Raw genomic sequence first — 24350 nt, forward strand, 5'->3', positions numbered from 1 at the left:
GATATCACAGACAAGCATATATTTTCGAATTATAAATCATGGCATCAATATCACAAAAGTATATATAGCATGGATAATTTGTGTTAGGGTTTCGTAAACTTGCCTCGAGTGCTAGGAGTGGTATGGTCTCGGGGCTTTTGTTGGCGATCTAAAATCAATAACCAACGATCTTAGTTAGTACGCGATTATCGATTCGCTTTACTAAAACATTTTTATAAAATCGAAAAATTAATATTTTCTTAAAATTCTTTTTGGACAGTCTTCCTTGCTGCATTATTTAATTATCATGATTTTTCCAAATTTTCGAAATCATTTTTAGCCTTTCAAAATTATTAAGCAAGTGGCCTATGCGCAGTTGGCTTTTCGTATGAACGCTCTACACTAAAACGATCATAACTTTTAAACCGTAAATCCCCTCGTGATGATCCACACATGTACAGAAACTACAAATCAAGATCTACCCAGTCATGGCCAGTGACTCACAAATTTCAAACATTTACATGGCCGAATACACTGCAGAAGGCAGACCAAGTGCAATAGGCTCCATATTCCATTTCTACTACTTGTTCTTGACACAATCACTACTTATGACCAACACAACACTTCTTACTTCTCAAGATCCACCCACATACACCTTATATACTTTATCTATCATCAAATACAAGAATCATAACTCAAAAACTCAAGTACTTAGCAAGAATATGAGTAAAACAACCTTACACATACACAAACTCTTGGATCTTGACACTACATCATAAATAACTCTTAAACCCACCCTTAAAACTTTAAAGAGTTGGAAGTTATACCTTATTGAGCACTAGGAGGGTTAGTACTAAGGTGATTAGGGCTTGGTTTGCTTGAAAAACACTTAGAAGGGCTAGATCCTTAAGAAACAAAACCAAGAAACAAGTTAGAATTTTGGAGTTACTTTTCAGCACCTCATTCAAACATTTTTATAAAATTGAAAAAAACTAATTTGAGGCTGAAATTTGGTACGAATCTTACCCAAGATATATAGAAGCTATGGTAAAAATTTCATGACATTTGAATGCGTACATTTTGAGTTATGAATTTTTCTTTCTCCCTTGCTCAGAAAATCCGAACTGCTGGAATGTAAAATGGGAGAGCTTTAAGTGAGGGAAAAGAGGGTTGTTTTCTTTTGTGGATGAAGTGTGGGAGTGTATAATGAATATATGGGATGTATGCAGCAGATTTGACAATAATTTGGCAAAGGTATAGGTTGGTTTGATTGTGTGATGAAGTGAGAAAAGGGAGAAGTATGGCTTGTGTACTTGTTTGTCTCCCATCACTATTCAACACTATTCCACTAACTATTCTAGTTAACTTCTAATCATCTAGTTACACTCCTAACTACTAGTTAGGACTTGGTTATGCATGGCCAACTTGCATGGGATTTAATTTCTCATTCCTTTATTTATCGTAAACGCAATCGTCGTTCCATTCCGATAGATTCCACGTATAACGACTTGTTTCGTAGCGATTTCTTTTATCGCTTATAATACTATAACCAATTCCATTCCTTCTCTTGATCATAGAAACACCTTGATATATTATTTATTTCATGTAGTATTCCCGGTTCTACGCCATTCTTTACGGATACGAAAAAAACGTAGTATAATCGTAAATCTTCGAATTTCGTCGGCTTTTACATTCACTTATTTTCCTCGATAAACAAGAATATGATCTCGGATTCTCAAAATTCCACTATTCATTTTATGATGATCCCCATACGTATTACTTAATCAGCTCAAGTTACTATTCACAGAAGTTTTAAAATATTACAAAAAATCAGGGTTCTTACAGTCTCCCCCCCTTAAAAGGATTCCGTCCCGGAATCAATCCACAAATAGATGGGGGTACTTTTCTTGCATGTGACTCTCTAATTCCCAAGTCGACTCCTCGACGTTGTGATGCCTCCATAAGACTCTGACTAGATTGACACTCTTGTTCCGGAGTACTTGCTCTTTTCGGTCAATGATTTCGACTGGCTGCTCAACATAGGACATATCTGGTTGAAGGTCTACTTGCTCATGCTCCACTATATGTTTGGCATCCGCATTATACTTCCTCAACATTGATACATGAAAAACATTATGGACCTGCTGAAGATTTGGAGGTAAAGCTAACTCGTATGCCACGGGTCCTATCCGTCTTAGAATCTCGAAAGGTCCAATATAACGGGGGCTCAGCTTCCCCTTCTTCCCAAATCTCATCAATCCTTTCCATGGTGACACTTTCAGAAACACCTGGTCACCCACTTCATACTCTCTGTCCTTTCGTGCCAGATCGGCGTATTTACGCTGTCGGTCTTGGGCTGCTGCTATGCGTCCTCTGACTAATTGAACTATGTCCCTTGTCCTTTGCACCAAGTCGGGACCTAGTAACTTTCTCTCACCTACTTCATCCCAATACAAGGGCGAACGGCACCTTCGGCCATACAACGCCTCATATGGGGGCATTCCGATACTCGCATGATGACTATTGTTGTAAGCAAACTCTATCAAAGACAGGTGTTCATCCCAAGAACCCTTAAAATCAATTACACACATTCTCAACATGTCCTCCAATGTCTGGATGGTTCGCTCACTTTGTCCATCTGTTTGCGGATGGTAAGCGGTGCTCATGTTTAGTTTGGTTCCTAGGCATTCCTGAAAGCTCCTCCAAAATCTGGAGTTGAATCGAGGATCTCGGTCAGATACGATAGCTACTGGCACTCCATGCCTTACCACAATTTTTTTAATGTATAGCTCCGCTAATCTATCCACTGTGTAGGTTTCCTTGATTGGGAGAAAGTGCGCTGACTTGGTTAGTCGGTCTACAATTACCCATATTGCATCATGGTTAGTCTTAGTTCGGGGTAATCCTACCACAAAATCCATAGCTATCTGCTCCCATTTCCACATCGGAATTTCTAAGGGTTGCAAGAGTCCGCTTGGTCGCTGGTGTTCTGCCTTTACTCTCTGACAGGTCATACACTTACTGACCCACTCCGCTACATCCTTCTTCATGTTAGGCCACCAGTAGTACTCTTTTAAATCTTGGTACATTTTAGTGCTTCCTGGGTGGACCGTATATCTAGAGCTGTGTCCTTCCCGTAAAATTTCATCCTTTAGTTCTTGGACGTTAGGGACCCATATCCTGTAGGCATGCCTCCTGATTCCTTTCTCGTCTGGGTCACACTTGGCCTCCTCTCCGCTTACCAGTTCCTTGTTCTCCCTCAACACTATTTCTTGGCATCGCCTAATCTTTTCCAGTAGCTCCGGTCGCATAACCATCTCATACAAACCTTCGGTCCCTGGCTCAGCAACCTTGACCTCAATCTCTAACTTGTCAAATTCTCTGATCAAATCCTCTGACGTGGTGATCCTTTTCAATCTTTCCTTACGACTAAGGGCATCGGCCACCACATTGGCCTTCCCCGGGTGATAAAGAATTTCGCAGTCGTAGTCCTTAATCAATTCTAACCACCTTCTCTGCCTCATGTTTAGCTCCTTCTGGGTGAAGATATATTTAAGACTCTTGTGGTCAGTATAAATTTCACACTTTTCTCCGTATAGGTAATGTCTCCACATCTTAAGGGCAAACACTATGGCGGCTAATTCTAAGTCATGGGTGGGGTACCTCACTTCATATTCCTTTAATTGCCTGGATGCATAGGCAATCACCTTACCGTGCTGCATCAGCACACATCCCAAACCCTTATGGGACGCATCACTATAAATCACAAAGTTCCCTTTATCGTCTGGTAGGGCCAGCACTGGGGCCGATACCAACCTTTTCTTCAATTCTTGGAAGCTCTCCTCACATTTCTCCGTCCAAACAAACTTTTCTGTTTTCCGAGTAAGTCTAGTCAACGGGCCTGCTATCTTGGCGAAATCCTTTACAAACCTTCGATAATACCCGGCCAGTCCAATAAAGCTTCTGACCTCGGTGGGCGTGGTTGGTTGTTCCCAATTAGCGACAGCTTCTATCTTTGCGGGGTCTACGAGAATTCCTTCCTTACTAATCACATGACCCAAAAACTGAATTTCTTTCAACCAAAATTCACACTTTGAGAATTTGGCATACAATTTTTCTTTTCGTAAGATTTCCAATACTATCCTGAGGTGTTCCGCATGTTCCTCCTCCGACCTAGAGTAAATTAGAATATCATCGATGAAGACTATCACGCATTCGTCCAGATACTTCTTAAAGACTCTGTTCATCAGATCCATGAAAGCCGCGGGCGCGTTAGTCAAACCAAATGACATAACCAGGAACTCATAATGTCCGTACCTAGTACGAAATGCAGTCTTAGGTATATCTTCCGGTTTGATCTTAAGTTGATGATAACCTGTCCTAAGGTCAATCTTGGAAAAACACGTGGCATCCTTTAGTTGGTCAAAGAGGTCATCTATTCTTGGCAATGGGTACTTGTTCTTAATGGTCAGCTTGTTCAGCTCTCGATAATCGATGCACAGTCTCATGCTGCCGTCCTTCTTCTTCACAAATAATACGGGTGCACCCCACGGGGACACACTTGGTCTAATCATTCCTTTATCCAATAGATCTTGCAGTTGATCAGCCAACTCTTTCATCTCGACGGGGGCCAAACGATACGGGGCCTTTGATACTGGTGCCGTGCCGGGAGCTAAATCAATGGCAAATTCTATCTCCCGATCCGGAGGTAGTCCGGGAAGATCCTTGGGAAATACATCCTCAAACTCGTTAACTACGGGTATGGTGTGGATCTCAGGGGTTTCTCGTTTGGTATCCACCACGTGAGCCAAGTAGGCCTCACATCCTTGCCTTAAAAGTCTTTTGGTCTGCACCATAGTTAGAAACTTCTTGGTTTGCCGTTGCCCCTTAATTATTACACTCTTACCACTAGGTGTTTTCAATTTTACTTTCTTCCCCTCACAATCAATCTGGGCATGGTTTCTAGATAGCCAATCCATTCCTAATATCACATCAAACTCCCCTAGTCGAAAGGGAATTAAATCTACTGGGTATCTTACTCCACCTAATTCTAGGTTGCAGTTAGCATAAACTTGATTTACAGGGATAATCTCTTGATTAGCTATTTCCACTTGCAAAGATTCTTTCAAAGGTTCCACTTTTAAGTTCAATTTTTCAGCAAATTCCTTAGACACGAAAGACTTAGTAGCTCCAGAATCAAATAGCACATTGGCGGAATTGGAGTTTAGGAGGAGCGTACCTGCTATAACATTGGTGTTCCTCACGGCATCTTTCACAGTCATATTAAAGGTTCTGGCAGTCGGCACTCTGTTAGATGCAGCTACACTACCCCTTGAGCTAGCTGGGGCCGCCGCAGGGCAGTCCTTCCTCATGTGTCCTGTCTTTCCGCACTGGAAACACTTAGCCGCTTCCTGGTTACAAGCTGTGGCATAGTGCCCCACCTTACCACATTTAAAGCATGTCACTGGTTTCTGCATACATTGCCCAGAATGCTTCTTACCACAGCTCTTGCATTCTGGCAGAGGGGGTCGTGGTTGGCTATGATAAGACATTCCCGTCTGGTTCCCGCTCCGGGCCACACTCACGCCCCCTGATCCCCCGAATCCTGTACTGCGGTTGGGTTGGGAGGTCGTCCCCCTGACAAACTTACTAGGGAAGCTTCCCCCTCCCACACTCCGGCTTTGACCATCAAACTTTCGCTTCTTAGTTTGCTTCATTTTCTGGCTCATTTCACTCCCTGCTTCAGCTATCGTGGCCTTCTGCACTAGGGTGGCATAGTCAGTTATCTCCAGAATTGCCAGCTTATTCTGAATCCACTGCTTCAATCCCTGTTGAAATCTCTCAGCCTTTTGCTCTTCGGTACCCACCAGTTGTGGCACAAACCTCGACAATTCTGTGAACTTAGCTTCATATTCCGCTACGCTCATATTTTCTTGTTTCAGCTCTAGGAACTTTCGCTGCATCTGAACCTCCATAAACTTCGGGACATACTTCTTTAAAAATAACTCAGTGAATCTTTCCCAAGTAACAATCCCTTGGGGCTCCATATTTTTCTTGGCTTCCCACCAATAGTTAGCCTCACCCTTTAAGAGATAAGTGGCAAAATTAGTCTTGTGGGCTTCTTCAGTGCCGATTCGCTCAAAGGTCTTTTCTACCTCTTTTAGCCAAGCCCTGGCCTGAACTGGGTCAGTAACACCGTGAAACTCTGGGGGCTTGACCGACTTGAAAGATTTAAATGCATTAGCCATGGCCTGCTGGGGTTGCTGGGGTGGTCGTTGCTGCTGCAGGTTTTGCCTCAGAAGTTCTACAAACTGCTCCATAGGGTTCACTGGCATTTCCATCCCCTGAGTATCTTCAGCCTCTGACTCCTCATAGTCCTCATCATCATACTCATTTCGTTCTTTGTTAAATCTAAATGGTGGGGTCTGTGCTCGATGCCCTTGCTCATTATTACTACCCTGGCCGCCAGATGCAGCCGGGCGAGTTCTTGTTACTATTCTCCTTGGCGGCATTTTCCTGTTACATAAACTTATTTAGGTTGTTTCCACTTGCCAATTCTCATGCTTCCTGATTTGTTATGACAGTATGTAATTATGCAGGTATGAAAGAAGATTAAACCACAATCTAGAAATCGCAATTAAACAACATGATAATTATACATAATTTGGCCATACGCCGGGTCTAGGTACAACATACTGAATAATAAAAGTACAATTTGCCTTAATACAATAATCCTTAGCTGGTGGCACTATCAAAGACAACAACCCAGAACAACTATCACAAAACAACTAAGTACCACCACTGAGGAACAACAACCAACTACTAACAGTGTCCACTAGCCATGAGTAACATCACGAATCCGCCTCATAGCGCGAACCACAACCCTAATAACCTCGCGCCTACTCACCAAGTCACGCTGGGGGGATAAGCGGTGAATCCTACCGATGGTCCTCTGCTCTATGCGGCGAATGGTCCTGCGCACGCGTCGGGCGCTGGGGTATCCTCGCCTGGCTCGGGCCTCTATCCTCATGTGCCGCTCGATGGAAAGCTGGTCCCTCAGCTCGGTAATACGGGCCTCAGCCGCTGTCAGATCAGCAGCATAGCGACCTACCACCCAGTCGTGAACTGCTAGGGATATGACTGGTAGGGGTGGTGGAAGTGGGGAATTTGCAGGAGTCGCTGCCACACCGTCAAGAATAGGGTCCATGCCGTCGTCGGTCTCAGTCCGTGCGGGACTAACTGGTACAGGGGATGAGGTGGGTGTCCTCACTGGGGTGGATGCCCCTAGCTCCGCCTCTAACTCCTCAGTCAGTGCAGTGACTCTAGCCTGCAGAGCTATCATCCTATCCATCAAATCTGCTACTCCCGTCTCGCTCTCGAGCTCAGCGACTCGAGCCTGGGCTGCTGAGATCCGATCTAACAAACGCTCTATCGACCTCTGATGCACATCCACCCTCATCATCTCTGGAGACGAAACCTCCGTGCTGCCGTATGGAATATCCTCAGGAGGGGCTATCTCAGTGTCTGGCTCAGTGGGGTCCTCCTCTGAGTCCTCCTCAGGGTCAGTCTCCGGGTACTCGAATACCTCTAAGCCCACAGTGGGGGCAGGGTCTGCTACCTCGATCTCAGCTAAAAGGGCCTCATCATGCTCTCTCTCGTACGCCTCTACAGCCTCAGGGTCTAACACATCGGGTACCTACAAGTCATTTAACACACGTATTACTATCCTTGGATACTTAAATCACCCCTAAGGGTTCTTAATATTAGTGCTACCCTCGTAGCCCGACTACGAACTCTATGTGAGTTCTAGTTCATTGATTCAGTTGATTCACCTAACATTTCTGAGACTTATAACCTAGGGCTCTGATACCATTTCTGTAACACCCCCAAATTCAAGGTCGGGAATTCGGGTCGTTACGATCACTTAATATTGACTAATAAATAATTAATCCTCTTTTCACATCATTACTCGACCTTTTAACCAAACTCACACACACAGGTTATATGCTCAGAAACATTACTAAATTAACGTTAAAGTATTTAAGTTATTACAGACCAAAGGAAATTATCTCAAAAGAGTGAATGCCGAGAACAGCTCTACATGAGACTGACTCGGGTCACAAATAGTCTTGGTTCAAGTACTCAAAAGGAAACTATCTCTATTCGTCTACCTGAGGTGGCTGGCGGACGAACAGTCTACGGTACTCACGGGCGTCCCCTACCCGTTTGCGGGCAGTCATCCTGGTTCGGGCCATGCTGGTAATCTGTTGTGATATGATATTTATAAAAGCAAGAGTGAGCACTAATGCTCAGCAAGATATAGATATCCATTATCTCAATATAATCATTTAGGGAAAAACAACCATTAGGCATTGTATAACCAAGGTTTCTAAAAGTTTATATGCTTGTCAATTTTATGAAAAACTCAACTTTAACTGTATCAGTTTAATCGGCTTATACTCGTACTCATTTTATCTCAAAATCTCAATATGATGCTTGAACCAAGATTCTCATATGGATGTGATATATGAACATCAACATCCTTATTTAAAACTCAGCCTTATCGGCCTTCTGTTGTAGGTTTCACAACAATTTATCCAAAGTGGAGGAAGGGACTATACTGGAATAAACCACGTACCGGTGATCAGCCGAATACGAAATTTTCTCTACTAGTAGAAGGAATACAAACCTAGCCGCCTTTGGGCTTATCAAGACATTACACGATGGTTGCCCATTTCCGTGCAAGTCCGAAAGTCAATGGTCACAGAGACCACATAACTGTATACTGCGCCACTCCGCGCTTGGTCACTACCCGATACCTCTCCGTGCCGGGTAAGCCACATTCCAGTCCCAAAACAATTATATCATTTAGATAAAATCCTTTATCGAAGGAATAGATCGTTCTCAGTTGACCTTTAAACAAGGTAATTTATCGGTCACTTTTATTACAATTGATTCTTGGGAGTTGTCGGAGTTTTGAATTTAAAAATCGTTTTCTACCCTTAAACGTAGTAGAGTTTTACATATATTGTTCACTTGTTTTTCATTGAGCGAGGAAGCAAAACCTTCATGCTTCTAGACTAAGTTCCCTAAGGTTTTGATAAGTTTCAGATGATTGATCTCTTCCGAGAAATTTTGAATAATTTAGAAAGTATCCTTGGGAACTATGTCTATTTTTAAATGATTTTTTTTTTTTGAGGTACGTAATATTAAATATTTACGGTCTCATAATATTTTTATGAAGGGTCCAATGAATTGATAAAACCTTAAGTACAAAATGTTTCTTAATAAGGTTCAATGAATTGATAAAAATCTTAATTAAATACTTAAGACGGGATTCGACATCTTATAATTATCCTTCGAATGGTTACATACATTTTAGATAGAGTGAATTGATTTAAAAACTTTTCAATATTACTTTAAGTATTTTCCGGATATTTTAGTAACTCTTTAGGTATTACTTATAAATAAATAGTCAAGTAGGATATCCCTTGAGTGAGTATTCGATTACCTCTTTTAGTTATAAATCAAATCTCAATCGCTCGTTTGATATGTATGTTACGCGAAAGTACTTTATTTATTGAAATCGAAATTTTCCGCGTCCGGCTCGTTCCGGGATTAAATTGATTTAAAACTATCTCCGACTCCCACTATCTTGTATTATATTAAAATTACGTTTCAATTTCTCATACTCGTATAAAACGAAGTTCGTCTCCGTAAATAATCACATAATTGGAATGTATTGATATCACAGACAAGCATATATTTTCGAATTATAAATCATGGCATCAATATCACAAAAGTATATATAGCATGGATAATTTGTGTTAGGGTTTCGTAAACTTGCCTCGAGTGCTAGGAGTGGTATGGTCTCGGGGCTTTTGTTGGCGATCTAAAATCAATAACCAACGATCTTAGTTAGTACGCGATTATCGATTCGCTTTACTAAAACATTTTTATAAAATCGAAAAATTAATATTTTCTTAAAATTCTTTTTGGACAGTCTTCCTTGCTGCATTATTTAATTATCATGATTTTTCCAAATTTTCGAAATCATTTTTAGCCTTTCAAAATTATTAAGCAAGTGGCCTATGCGCAGTTGGCTTTTCGTATGAACGCTCTACACTAAAACGATCATAACTTTTAAACCGTAAATCCCCTCGTGATGATCCACACATGTACAGAAACTACAAATCAAGATCTACCCAGTCATGGCCAGTGACTCACAAATTTCAAACATTTACATGGCCGAATACACTGCAGAAGGCAGACCAAGTGCAATAGGCTCCATATTCCATTTCTACTACTTGTTCTTGACACAATCACTACTTATGACCAACACAACACTTCTTACTTCTCAAGATCCACCCACATACACCTTATATACTTTATCTATCATCAAATACAAGAATCATAACTCAAAAACTCAAGTACTTAGCAAGAATATGAGTAAAACAACCTTACACATACACAAACTCTTGGATCTTGACACTACATCATAAATAACTCTTAAACCCACCCTTAAAACTTTAAAGAGTTGGAAGTTATACCTTATTGAGCACTAGGAGGGTTAGTACTAAGGTGATTAGGGCTTGGTTTGCTTGAAAAACACTTAGAAGGGCTAGATCCTTAAGAAACAAAACCAAGAAACAAGTTAGAATTTTGGAGTTACTTTTCAGCACCTCATTCAAACATTTTTATAAAATTGAAAAAAACTAATTTGAGGCTGAAATTTGGTACGAATCTTACCCAAGATATATAGAAGCTATGGTAAAAATTTCATGACATTTGAATGCGTACATTTTGAGTTATGAATTTTTCTTTCTCCCTTGCTCAGAAAATCCGAACTGCTGGAATGTAAAATGGGAGAGCTTTAAGTGAGGGAAAAGAGGGTTGTTTTCTTTTGTGGATGAAGTGTGGGAGTGTATAATGAATATATGGGATGTATGCAGCAGATTTGACAATAATTTGGCAAAGGTATAGGTTGGTTTGATTGTGTGATGAAGTGAGAAAAGGGAGAAGTATGGCTTGTGTACTTGTTTGTCTCCCATCACTATTCAACACTATTCCACTAACTATTCTAGTTAACTTCTAATCATCTAGTTACACTCCTAACTACTAGTTAGGACTTGGTTATGCATGGCCAACTTGCATGGGATTTAATTTCTCATTCCTTTATTTATCGTAAACGCAATCGTCGTTCCATTCCGATAGATTCCACGTATAACGACTTGTTTCGTAGCGATTTCTTTTATCGCTTATAATACTATAACCAATTCCATTCCTTCTCTTGATCATAGAAACACCTTGATATATTATTTATTTCATGTAGTATTCCCGGTTCTACGCCATTCTTTACGGATACGAAAAAAACGTAGTATAATCGTAAATCTTCGAATTTCGTCGGCTTTTACATTCACTTATTTTCCTCGATAAACAAGAATATGATCTCGGATTCTCAAAATTCCACTATTCATTTTATGATGATCCCCATACGTATTACTTAATCAGCTTAAGTTACTATTCACAGAAGTTTTAAAATATTACAAAAAATCAGGGTTCTTACAACTACTCTCTCAGTGATGAACAATATCACTAAGAGCTACTAAGGTTACAATGAATAATTTTTCTTGTGAATGATAACACATATAGTGTAAACCCTAAGCTGTGTTTATATAGTACACAATTATAAGATATCTTCTAATTGATATAAAATATAACTCTTCCTAAAATATATCAATCATATATTTTCTTTTTACAAGTCTTCTAGTCGTCCAACTCCTAAGCATATCTTCCTTTATTTAAGTCCAGATTCTCTCCTATAAATCAGGCGCACTTTACTCCTGAAGCATATCTTCCTTAAGTTCTGATATCACAAGTTCTGATACCTTAAGTTCTGATATCTTCATGTCTTCAGTAAATCTTGATTTCCAGTAAGTCGTGATAAGTCATGATACTAAACAAATCAGATTAGACATGACATCACAAATATATCTAATAGTTATTTTAGAATTAGATGGTTTTAAAAATATGGACCAGATTCGTGGTCAGACCAGTGGTTATATTAGCCCAAAGCGTGCATTGGATCCAGTATAGAGAGCAGAGTTGTGTGCCTTGCTCGGGGTTAGTGTGTGATTGATCAGCAACCTAACCTTAGTTTTTAAAATGAAAAGTAAATATCCTTCTAATTATTGCTTATTCAGAAACTTGACCTTTCTGAATCATTTCAAATGGTCATGGTTTAACTTCAATTATTGCTATTATGACTTGCTGAGCTAGTTAGCTCACTCTTGCAAACCTTTTTATATTTTCAACAGCTGAAAAGGAAATTGTCGGTAGCGAGAATTCCCAGTCTAGTATGCGAGCTAGGATTCCAGGTTAAGTTGGATCGAGCTAGCAGGAGCTTATTATTGTAGATGAGTTATGCAAGATTGTAAGAATGATATCATTATCAGATGTAAGTTGAACTAGTTGGGATTTGGTACGATGTAATAAAATATAAGGTTGTGGCTTGTTTTCATACTTGAACCTGTTGCGATCCATGGTTATGAAAAGAAGGGTCAACGCATATAATATTTTATATACAGGTTTATATATGGTGTGTGTGTGTGTGTTGCGATCCCCAAACTTCTGACTCGAGTTTGGAGGGCGTCACAGTTTTGGTATCAGAGCTATAGGTTATAAGTCATTGAAACAAGCCTAGATTGTCAGAATGGATAGAGGGTTAGGATTAGGATTAAGAAATAGAAAAATAGGACGGTATCGTGCGTCTGTATAATAGGTTTTGGTATGATTCGTGATGAGATTCGAGATTCTTATCTGGCGACGCGATTTTCAGATAGCAGAGATGGAAGATTCTTTCATTCCGGTATCGTCTGATCATTCAGAGCATTCAGTCGGAGGACCATCATCTGGTCCACGCCCTGCTCATCCACCGGTGTTAGCTATGTCACATCCTGTTGCGGCGGTTGCACCTTTTCACGTTATTATCCCATCCCCTGATGCGAGACTACCTATTCGAGAATCCCCCACATGTTGATTCTGGTTCTACCGGATATTCAGCTGTGAGTGCATCTTTGTAATATTTGGGATATACCGTGTAATTATTTTTGCTAATTAAATAATTATTATGTGTGTTCAGTATCTATTCTGTGAATTAACTGTTAAGTGTTATTTGTATTTGAATATTCAAAAATAGTATTAATTGAGTATTTCAATTTTTATATGTCCAAAATAAAATATAGATAATTGTCATATCTTCCTAACTATTTTTATGTTGATTTATGAATTTATATGAATCATATGAAATTTATAAAATCTTTTTCCGAGTATTTAAAATCTATTTTATAAAAATGGGAACCAACCGACGTCAACCGTTGTTACGTTTTTGGAACCCGAAAATCTTCCGAGAACTCCTTCCTAACCTAATTGTAATATTCCGAGCATTTTCCATATTTCGACTTTTTCGATCCGGCGTACGGTTTGTCCTGCGCGGGTCCCGGCGCAATATTTTCGATACAATATTCGTTTCGGTAAATCAATAGAAACCCGTATTTTCGATAAACGGGAGCTTTTTATTAAACTATCACAATTATCACTTCGTAATACGTGTAACCAGGCGCTGAGACCAAGACCGCAGTACAAATTGTACTGATTTGGATAATTATCCCGAAAATCGATACCGTTTGGATCAGTTTTTACAAATAAATGTACCGTTTTATATCCGGAATGATCCAACGGGATACTAATTTTCCGTAAATATAAATAGCCTTTTACCGTATTTTATTTCGTATCAAAATCATTTACAGACATATAAATATATAATTTTACAGAGAAAAATCCTATATTCATAAACTGTTTCAAGAATCAAACCAACTTTTGAAGGTGTTATTGATCTTTGTTTGAAAAGCTCGAGTACTGGATTTGAAGGTCTTGAGAAGCTCTATCAGAATCTGTAATCCATACACCTGCAGAATCAAAGGTTTAATTTCTAGAAATTTATTTACTTTCGAATTATTTTTATGAAAAATATGAATTTTTGTTCAGATGATTGTTTGTATGATTTGATGATTGCATGTTGTAGAGCTTGTTTTCCAGATGATTTTGGTATATTATACGTCTGATTTGGAGTTCAATAACATGTTCAAATTTGAGTTTGATTTTCGAATTTTAAAATTAGGGTTTATAACCCGTATGAATGTTTTCAATTGAAATTTGGGGGTTTTTGATTCAGGGGTTATTAGCTGTTGATTTATAGTGGGTTGTGTTCCTTAAGAAATTTGCAATCGATTGATATATAGCTCGTTAACAGAGGATGCTTGAATCGAAGGGAGTTGTGTTTTAAAGATTTACGATGTTCGCCGGAAACCGGCGATGTTCTTGGCCAATTTCCGGCCAGAACAGGGATGATTAGAATGTTTTGATTGCATGAACAAGTTCCTGGTGTTGTGTAGTGTTGATCTGGAGGTGTTGGTGGGGTGAGGACGCCGGGATTGTCATCTCCGGCCACCCCCGATTTTCCAGCGACTGAAACTGCAAAATTGCAGTTTAGTCCCTGTAGTTTTGAAGATGGTGAAGTTTAGTCCCTGTAGTTTGCAAAGTTTTCAAAAATAGGATTCCTATTTCTAAAATGTTTAAAAAACATATTTCCTATTTATTTTTATTATAAAAATTCATTTTTAATTTCTGAAAATTCTAAAAAAATTAGTATTTTAATTCCGAAAATTATTTTTAATTCAAAAATAAATCTGAATTAATTAGTTAATTAATTTCAGTTAATTTTTAATTGATTAATTGGTCAATTAATTCAAAAATTAATTGATTAATTCATTTAATTAATTATTAATTGATTTTAATTAATTATTTAATTAGATTTAATTATTTAAAAATGATTTAAAAATTCCGAAAAATAGTTTCGAGCTTTAAAATATTATTCTAAATTATTTCCAAGGCTCGATAATTATTATAAAATTGTTTCAGAGCCAGAATTGGCCAGCCGAACCCTGTTTATTAACCCGAAATTGATCTAACGACCCGTTTTAATTTCGAAAAATATTTTAAAAATCATTTTAAATACCCGAAAGCCTATTTATATCCCGAGACTTCTTTATAAATGATTTGTCATTGATTATGTGATGTATTATGTGTTATATGTGACTTGTTGATTGACTATCGGTCTATACATTCGGTGTTTACTAGATTATTGCATAACTTTCAATCCGTTAATCGGATTTGGGTAAAACGAAGGGTAGATAGAAGTATGTGTGGAATAGAATCCTATGAGTTGATGATTGATAGATGCTTATAATATGTGAGCAGAAGAGGCAAGACGTAGAAAAGGGAAACAGGTAGTTGAGGAGTAAGACGATTGTGATTGGAAGCGAGTGCAGGGTAGTAAGTTAATACCAGGCAAGTGTTCTGAACTTTCTCGAGATATTGTAGTACTTGATAGTCTTGTTGACATTGCAAGTGCTTTGAAGCACAGAAACCTAAACCCTGATTTCAGTTCTTGTTCTTGAGCCATGAACCATATTCTTTCTAAGCCATTGATTATTGTATACCCAAACACGAACCACAAATCTACGATACTACTCCACAAATACATACAAATTAAATACCAAACACTGAACTGAATTATTATATACTCAACCCATGGTATCTTATGCTTTGAAAGACCAAATTCTTGAAACCCTGAAACATTGATTCCTTGTTATCCAATTCTTTCATTACCCAACATTCAAGCCTTGAAAGTACCTTGTTGATCCACACAAGGGTTGAAACCCTTTCATTGTTAAACACTCACTGTTGTTAATGATTCTGATTATTGTTTATTATTGTTTAATTTTGTTATTATGTTAGAATTGGATTGTTTTTATAAAATTGTGGACCAGATTCATGGTCAGACCATATAATGGTCAAGTTAGGCCAATGTGTGCCTTGGATCCAGTAGTTAGAGCAATGCTGTGTGCTTTGCTCGGGGTTAGTGCGTGACTGATCAGCAGCCTAATCTTGGTTTTAAAATAAAAATATAGTATCCAGTTCTAAATCATAATCCATTGTTCACTTGATATCATAACCATATTCACTTGATGATCATTATTCTTAGTTTTATCATTGTGACTTGCTGCGCTAGTTAGCTCATTTGTGCGATGTTATTTATACTCTTTCCAGTTAAAAAGGAACCAGTTGATAGCAAGGATCCCCAGTCCAGTGCGAGAGCTAGGGATTAAGGCTGTTGAAGCTGAGCTAGTAGGCTTCTTTTGGAATAATGTAAATTTGTAAAAGTTTGTAATATGTTTAATACTCAGTTTGAGTTTGAATGGTTGGGATTTAATCGGTATGTAATATATTAGTGTGTTTGGCTTGTGTGCATACTTTAGCCTGTTGCGATCCATGGTAGTTGGTAAGTAGGGTCACTGCATATTATTATTATTATCTTTATTATTGTTATAAGCAGGTTGTAAACAGTGTGTGTGTGGACCCCAAACTTCTGACCCGGGTTTGGAGGGTGCCACAATCTTTTCTGTTTTCTCTATACCTTGTTCTATAACATCCGTTTAAAACTCATTTTATGAAGTAACAATACCTATGAGAATGTATTCGAGAACTACAACGTATGGTGAGAACATGAGGTATCAAGAAATGTGAGAAGGAACCTAGAGAGAAAGTTCATGTGTTTCGAGGGAAGGTTATATGAAGCTAATAGTAAGTATGCCAACTATGATCATCTTGTGGAATGAGCTAGATGGATTTTTTAAGGAGTTAGAGCAAATTAGAGATCTAGAGTTTTCTTGGAAGTAGATAATGGCGTTATAACTAAACGTGATACGTATAGTAGTAATGTGATGTGATATTAGTCGACCTTGTTTTATATAAAAAAAATAAATTTGATAATTACTGGATATATTTGGTATATTTAGTAATCGTAAGAGATGATGATTGGAGTATTACCAGTATGGAAGACTTGAAGAAAAGCTACGAATAAGATAATATACAATGGTAACTGGAATTTTTGTCGACCAATGAAGACAAAATGGACCCAATAAAGGGTAGAAGATATATGGAAATGAATGAACTCTTATCTGAGTGTTTCCCTAAATTGATACGTGGTAGTGGTTGAGAAGGACGACAACCAACTCATATATTAATGATGACCATGTGTAGGATTTTCAAAATTTTAAACTAGTTTTTCCAAAGAGATTTTCTTAACAATTTTTTTTCTAAAAAGTCCTTTAAACAAAACAAGTTTTAAAACTTTTTTGTCCAATTACTCCTTCAGTTTCTCGACTGTTCAAAGATTCAGATTATCCAGAAGAATACTTGTTCTAGAAGTTAGTATGGTTCATTCAGTAGGCCAAGTGGACCCGCTATTATGGAGAAGATTTGATTATTCCTAATAGGAGTACAAATATTGTTTGACAAGTTTAATGACAGAACCAATGTACGGAAAAACTGTTCATCCAATTTCTGAGACGATTAGAGTTCAAAGAAGACGTCGATTTACAAGAAGCTGGTTACGAGCAAAGAAGATTGAGGAAATCTCCAGACTTTTCTAAAGGAAGAATGTTATTAACAAAGGAGTCGATATGTTGAATGATCAGTAGTGTAAACAAAGTTTGAAGTGAAGATTGTAAATCTTGTTAGAATGCAATTAGGGTCGAGTTATAAAATATTAAACATGGAAGCGCGATGCTAAAAATACAAGACCTAATAAATGGGAAATTATTATAATGATCGATTTAAAAAAGCATTTCAGAGAACTTTCTAAAATTAATATATGATGTAACACCCCCAAATCCGGGGTCGGGGATTTGGGTTGTCACGAGTTCCAGTTTCCTTATCAATACTTAATCTTAACAGTCAACCAACTACCGAGTACTGTGACCCCACAATATACACACACACACCACAAGTTATAGTCTCAGAGATGAATACCAAAAATAACACAAGTCATTTTATTCCACAATTATAAACCGTTACACCTTAAAAGGGTTTCTGAATAATTTACATATTCCTTGCCATTATTACAATTCATATTATACTAAGTCTGGTTCATCAATAGTTGAAAACCTAGCTTATTGGTAGCTCCTACCTCAGCTACGACGGCATCAACGCTTCCAAAAAACTGCGGAACATTTCCTAACCGCTTGCGAATTGGAAGCTTGGTCCTATTCATCTTTTCTATCTGTTGTTGTGTGATGAAAGAAGAAAGCAAGGGTGAGCAACAAGCCCACCGAAATAATATGTATAATAATTAACAATATATGACCATTCTCATAGTACTCATGAAAGTCTTGGTCAAGAAGAAATGAACCAAGTTAATATCTTAACGCGACCAAGTCGCAAAATATTCAGTATATAAGTATATATACTTTTCATAATCTTTGAAATCCTCTGCCATGCATAATATACACAGAGTTCCAGTTTATAACTGTATAAAAATATCGTTGCAAGGTGATCTCATATATCTAGCCTTGTCTCAACGTTTTTGTGAAAATCTTTGTCATGTATAAGATAATCATTAACCAGATATAAGTTGAAAAGATGAAGTTACAAGATACTCCAATATACTTATATCTTTACCGGATACTACTTGAACTACCACCGTTCAAGTATCATCAGTTTCAAAAGTTCATCACATAGATGAGACTACAAGAAAAGGTTTGAATAGATTCAATCTTTGAAATATCATTCAAAAGAAATGAAGTTACGAGATACTTTATTTAGTCCCGATATATATATATCCACATATATATCTCTTATACATTTCCTGGAAACCTCTATTATGTAAAGTATGAACAGAGTTTGTAACATCCAATGAATTTTGGAAAGGAAAAGAATTTTGGCATAAACCCGATATCTTGCTGATCAGGAAAAGATACCAATAAGTAACCTTTTCTACTGTAGATGGATGAATTCCTCGCCGGTCATCACCCTGGCCGCATTCGGACCTCGTGCTAGACCGTTACCCGACCACTCACGCGTGGATGGACTGTCACCCAGCCTCTTACACCTTCATAGACCGTACCCCGGCCTGTCGCTTATGCCGACTCAATCAGATGGACTTACTTCCCGAACATTGGGCAAGTAATCAAATTGTTGTCTCAAAATAGCAACCACGTTGCGAATATAAAATACACCACAGAGCCGGATCCCTCAGGTTTTGAGCGAGTATTTAAATCCCCTTTGAAAGGAAGATCTTAAATATAAAAATGAGTTTTGGGATCCGCTCTAACTTTTAAAATCATTTTGAAGACTCGAAAACATTTTTAAGAATGTTTGGAGAAGTGCTGATTTAATGAAATAAATCAGTCCTGATATATTAGAAAATATCTGAATATTATTATTTAAATAATATTCCCATAAAGAATAATCTTTATAAAAATAATTGAAGTAAAAGTTTTAAAACTTATACTTGAAATGAATAATAAATAATCAAAGATATACTTATACGAAAGTACGATCTTTATTTGAATAATCGAAAATAAGTTTGATTATCGGAACATTATTCTTTAATAAAATAAAGAATATTATTTAATAAATAAGCGGAGTCATAAGTCCTCAAATGAATATTCAAAATAATATTCATTAAATAAAATAAACGGAGTCTTAAGTCCTCAAATGAATATTCAAAATAATATTCATCAAATAAAATAAACAGAGTTTTAAGTCCTCGAATGAATATTCAAAATAATATTCATTAAATAAAATAAATGGAGCCTTAAGTCCTCGAATTAATATTCAAAATAATATTGATTAAATAAAATTAACGGAGTCTTAAGTCCTCGAATGAATATTCAAAATAATATTCATTAAATAAAGTAAGCGGAGTCATAAGTCCTCGAATGAATATTCAAAATAATATTCATTAAATAAAATAAAGTTATCAAATAAACCTTATTCGATTAATAGTTTTGAAAACTATATCAATATATATATATATATATAAATATATATAATATACTCGGGAACATCGACTCCCGGTTTTAGAAAATGTTCACCTTTGGGTCCCTTATACTAAGGGTATACGCAACTACTGTTTATCTCTAGCATATGTATTATCCAACTTATAAGCAATTGAATCAACAATTAGAAATCAAGATTACGAAAACAGGCATGCATATATACCATAACACATGCTCCAATATATCGCAAGATTTGCTAATAATAATCATGCATTTATCACAAGATAATGCATATGCATATATACATCACAACAACAGTATAACGGGTAGAAAACTTGCCTGAGTGTCCTGGGGTAGACTTAAGCTTAGAGTGGGTCCGATAACCTATGAACAACAACATAAGTCAGAATTAAACCCCGGTCGCTTAAGAAACTAGACTTTAACCAATTGAACCCTAACGTTCACTTATGGTAACTTCTACGCTTAACGAATCACATAAGTCATTCGAGTACCCTCAGCTCCACCATTTTTAATAAATTAACGTTTAAGAGTTTTAAGGCGATTTTTTCGCGAGCACCTTACCAACTGCCTAATACACTTTACATAAATGTTTCATACTCCAATTAGTCATTTAAGGGCCTTAACCAAGGTTTCAAAGTAAGGCGAGGGGTAATGGTTCGGTCGCGAAATGCCGTTACTTAAAACGGTCGTTTCTCCTAAACAGTACATCGGATTCAAACGAACCACATATCAAAACGAAGCTCGTAACATGAACTATCTAATCATGGCAATGGTCAAAACATAACAGTGAGTTCACGGGTCCTAATGTTAAGAACAAAAATAGTCTAGGGTAATCGGACATTACGACGGCTATGTTTACGCGATTACCAATTTCGTACAACTCCAATTCAATTCACAAACAACCCACAATCATCACCATTCCACCATCATTCAACCACAATACAATATCATTCAACCATAACTCAATATCTCAACTTATTCATCTAAACCAAGTCAAAATTGTGGCCAAGAACTTTAAATCCAACAAGTATCACTCCTAACTCTAAAATTAACAAAACCACTTACTAAACAAAGCTCTAAACATGATTACACACCCATTACACTAACCCATCATCTAAACATTAGGAAATTCAAACAACAAAACTTAAAACTAAGATCATGAAGAGTTATACCTTCCTTGAAGCTTTTAATCCATGAAAGATCCTTGGAATGCCCATGGAAGCCTTAATCTAACCTCCTACAAGCTTGATCTTTCAAAGAAATCAAGAACACAAAAATTAATTTCAAGAAAGTACTATTCACCATCTTCTTGAATGATTTATAGGAAATGCTAGGAAAGGATTTTGAAGCTAAGATTTCTAGGAAGTATGTAACTTAACTAGGAGAAGCTAGGATAATTACCTTGTAAATTAGCAAGTGGAGGAGTTTGGACTTCCCATTTCTTAAGGAAGAGGCCGAGAGCTTCAAGAAGAAAAAAGAAGTCAAGTTGTGTTTTTTTGTGATTTGTTTTGCTTGCCTTGGTTGGTTGCTTTTGTTTTGATTAATTACTTTTAACCATGGTGAATTTTATGTGGTTTAGAATCAACCAACACTTCCTTCCCTTTTTGTCATGCTCATGTCATCCCTTTATATCATCATCCCACTCTTGTCCTCTTCTTGTTGGTGAGATAACATCACCCTTCACTAACTCTTTGATTAACTCCTAATTACTTGGCTAATGACCGCTGATCTGTTATACAGTTTGCTTAACTTTCGTTCTCGTTTATTGTTTGAGGGATCATACCCGGGATCTTATTACTTGGGTTCCCTTAACCTTTCTCAATACATTAAATTCCTTTTTATGATCCTCTCTTATAATTCTTGAATTTAAATCTTTTTTATCATGTTACCTTATACTCAATTCTTTCTGTATCTGGTGGATTTTCGGGAAAAATCAAAGTATTCGAATTTGGATTCTGACGATCTTTACATAAACTTATATACTATATAGAGTACTAATAAGATCTCAGAATAACAATAAAAGAACCCCTACATAGTGTGGTATGAAAAGTTTTCTTATTCAGCATAATCAGCAAAATCACTATTCATAAGGGTTTCAAAAATTCCAAAAATTGGGGTTATTACATATGACTCGGAATGGGATCTATTGATCGGACAAGTGTTGAAACTATAAACAGATAAAATGTGGATGGCGACCAATGATATCATTCTTTCCTAAAATCCTATATATTCTTATGATTCTTATAAATCTCGAGTAAAGTACGAACTTCTTTCATGATCAGCTCTCTAAGGTGACAAGAAAATTGTTGAATCCCTTTCAAATCATTCCTCCTTCAAAATATTGCTCTCTGATTGAGACAAGCAGTGTTATGGTGTGACGCTCTGTTAAAATGACAAAGAGTCTAGTGGGACGCCACCTAATCATGTGTTGTATGCCATATAGTATGAAAGACTGGCCATCTTGAGTACAAATATGGTTGTCTCACTCATATCCAAATCATCATTCATTCTTTCCTCATCAATATGATTTCTTGATTCATGGATCCTTTCGATTGTTTCCTTATACAGTTATCCCTTATAAAAGGTTTCCAATCAGAATCATATACACAAATTTCCTTTTTGTGTAAGGTCTATTCTTTGGATGTTTTAAAAGGAAATAAAATGAACCCGTGTAGCAGATGGAGTTACATAATGAGTATGGATAATTGCAAGCCAATGAATGGTGGACATATACGTGCAAAGAAGAATCATTATGTCAATAACGTGATTGTCACGATGACATCAAATATAAAGCGGAAATCTATGTACATGATACGTTTGAAGTCTGCGATTTTGGCGAGAATTAAATTAGTTAGTGAACCGTATGAGGTAAATTAACTAGAGAAATAAGAAAGTAAAGTTGTGTATATCGGATAAGGCAAATGAATGATGGGATAACAGAAGCGAATGAAGAAATTTTTAATAATAACCAGATAATCGATTAATGCGTTATGAAGATGAAGCATACATCAATCATGTGGGTAATATTTGTCGTGAAGATTCAAGATCGAATAAATGCTAGTTACGAATAAACTTTGAATATGTTCATCAAGTAATGGTTGGGCTTTCCCACTCAAGTAAGTGAGTTATAGTAAATTAGATGCTTATAACTGGGTCAGCAAAGAAGGTTCAGTATGGAAAGACATAAGGGGAGATGGAGTTATGGTGATTTGACTACAACCATTTTTAAGAAGTGATGCTTTAAAACCAAATGAATTCTTTTACAAGACTATAATAGTGTTGGTCAAGACCACGTACTGGTTATAAGAAGTTGAACAAGTTAACTAATAAGAATAAGTGTCTGTTTTCAAGGATGGATAAATTGTTAATTAGAAAGCTTGAATTAAAACACGAACTAGAAGAATTCTAGAATAATTTATAATTGAACTCAGTAGGGATAATCTATTATAATCAGAAGATATGAAAAAATGTATGGTATAATAAGAATTGTTCGCGATAATTTTAAGTTGAACTAAAAATATGGGTTGTGCTGGCTAGGAGTATATGTGGTGGTGAAATGGTGAGTATAAAAGATGGCAGTTGGTTGGTACACTTATAGATAGAATGTGGGGTTTTTGATGGATTGTTGGTGTCGGCTTGAGTCTGACTTGTAGTCAATAATATAAAGGAGATGTTGCCCAATTTTTTTAGAAAATACCCTACTTTTAAAAATAGAAAGTATACTCCCGTGTGTTATTGATATTCATGTTGTTACTCCAAATAATTGTGATCTCGGCTCTTGAAAAAGTTTGTTACATCCAATCCGACTATATGTAAACGGTCTTTGATTTCATTTAGCTAGTCAACACTTGGTGTAATTGATCAATTAAGTGAGTTAATTGGTTAATTTTACCAATTAATAATCAGTTAGATTGAAATCGATTCCAATTAGATTAAGTCAAATTTTGATGTGACATTCAAATCTGAAATCAAAGCAATGAGGAATTTGGAGAAGGTAAGGACACCAGTAGAATTCAGAAATTGTTACAAGTGTGTGAAGCTTCATTTGAATGAATATGCCCTTTTTAATGGACAAGAGAAATAAAAAGTTATTTGATAATCAAACAATAAATGATTTACCAAGTAATTCTGTTTTGGATATAGTGTGAGATATAGATTTAATTCAGTTTTTGATTGATGTTAATACTTAGGTTGTTGTTAAATATCGAAAGTGGTATTAATATAGATGATTGATGTTTACTTCAGAATGGGATGTTATGAGCATCAAAGTTCGTATTGATGTCTAATTTGATATGACATCAAAATGAATATTAATATTAAGAGTTCGGTTTTGAAGGAGCTATGAATGAAGAATGGAGATAGGAAAGGAAGTGGAATCAAAAGGGTGATAAAGAAACTTTATAAGATGCCAGGATATAGGTAAGATATGGGTAATATGAAAGACAG

At 36.9% G+C, this 24350-nt stretch overlaps 1 protein-coding gene across 1 annotated transcript; it reads right to left on the bottom strand.

The window, feature by feature from the left end:
* Window positions 1-6659: 6659 nt before the first annotated feature.
* Window positions 6660-8247, bottom strand: LOC141668957 (uncharacterized). Its single transcript, XM_074476025.1, has 2 exons — window positions 8151-8247; window positions 6660-7675 (listed from the first exon to the last, which is right to left on the bottom strand). Exons 1-2 carry the CDS (start codon window positions 8232-8234, stop codon window positions 6815-6817), a joined length of 945 nt encoding a protein of 314 aa, XP_074332126.1. The 5' UTR covers window positions 8235-8247; the 3' UTR covers window positions 6660-6814.
* Window positions 8248-24350: the final 16103 nt, after the last annotated feature.

Source organism: Apium graveolens, chromosome 6, assembly GCF_009905375.1.
Source record: "Apium graveolens cultivar Ventura chromosome 6, ASM990537v1, whole genome shotgun sequence".
Classification (NCBI taxonomy): domain Eukaryota; kingdom Viridiplantae; phylum Streptophyta; class Magnoliopsida; order Apiales; family Apiaceae; genus Apium; species Apium graveolens.

Coding starts and splice junctions, on each gene's coding strand:
- LOC141668957 (XM_074476025.1), bottom strand. CDS start 8,234: ATGGCCCGAACCAGGATGACTGCCCGCAAACGGGTAGGGGACGCCCGT. Junction 7,676..8,150: donor TCGTCCGCCAGCCACCTCAG/GTAGACGAATAG, acceptor AATGACTTGTAG/GTACCCGATGTGTTAGACCC.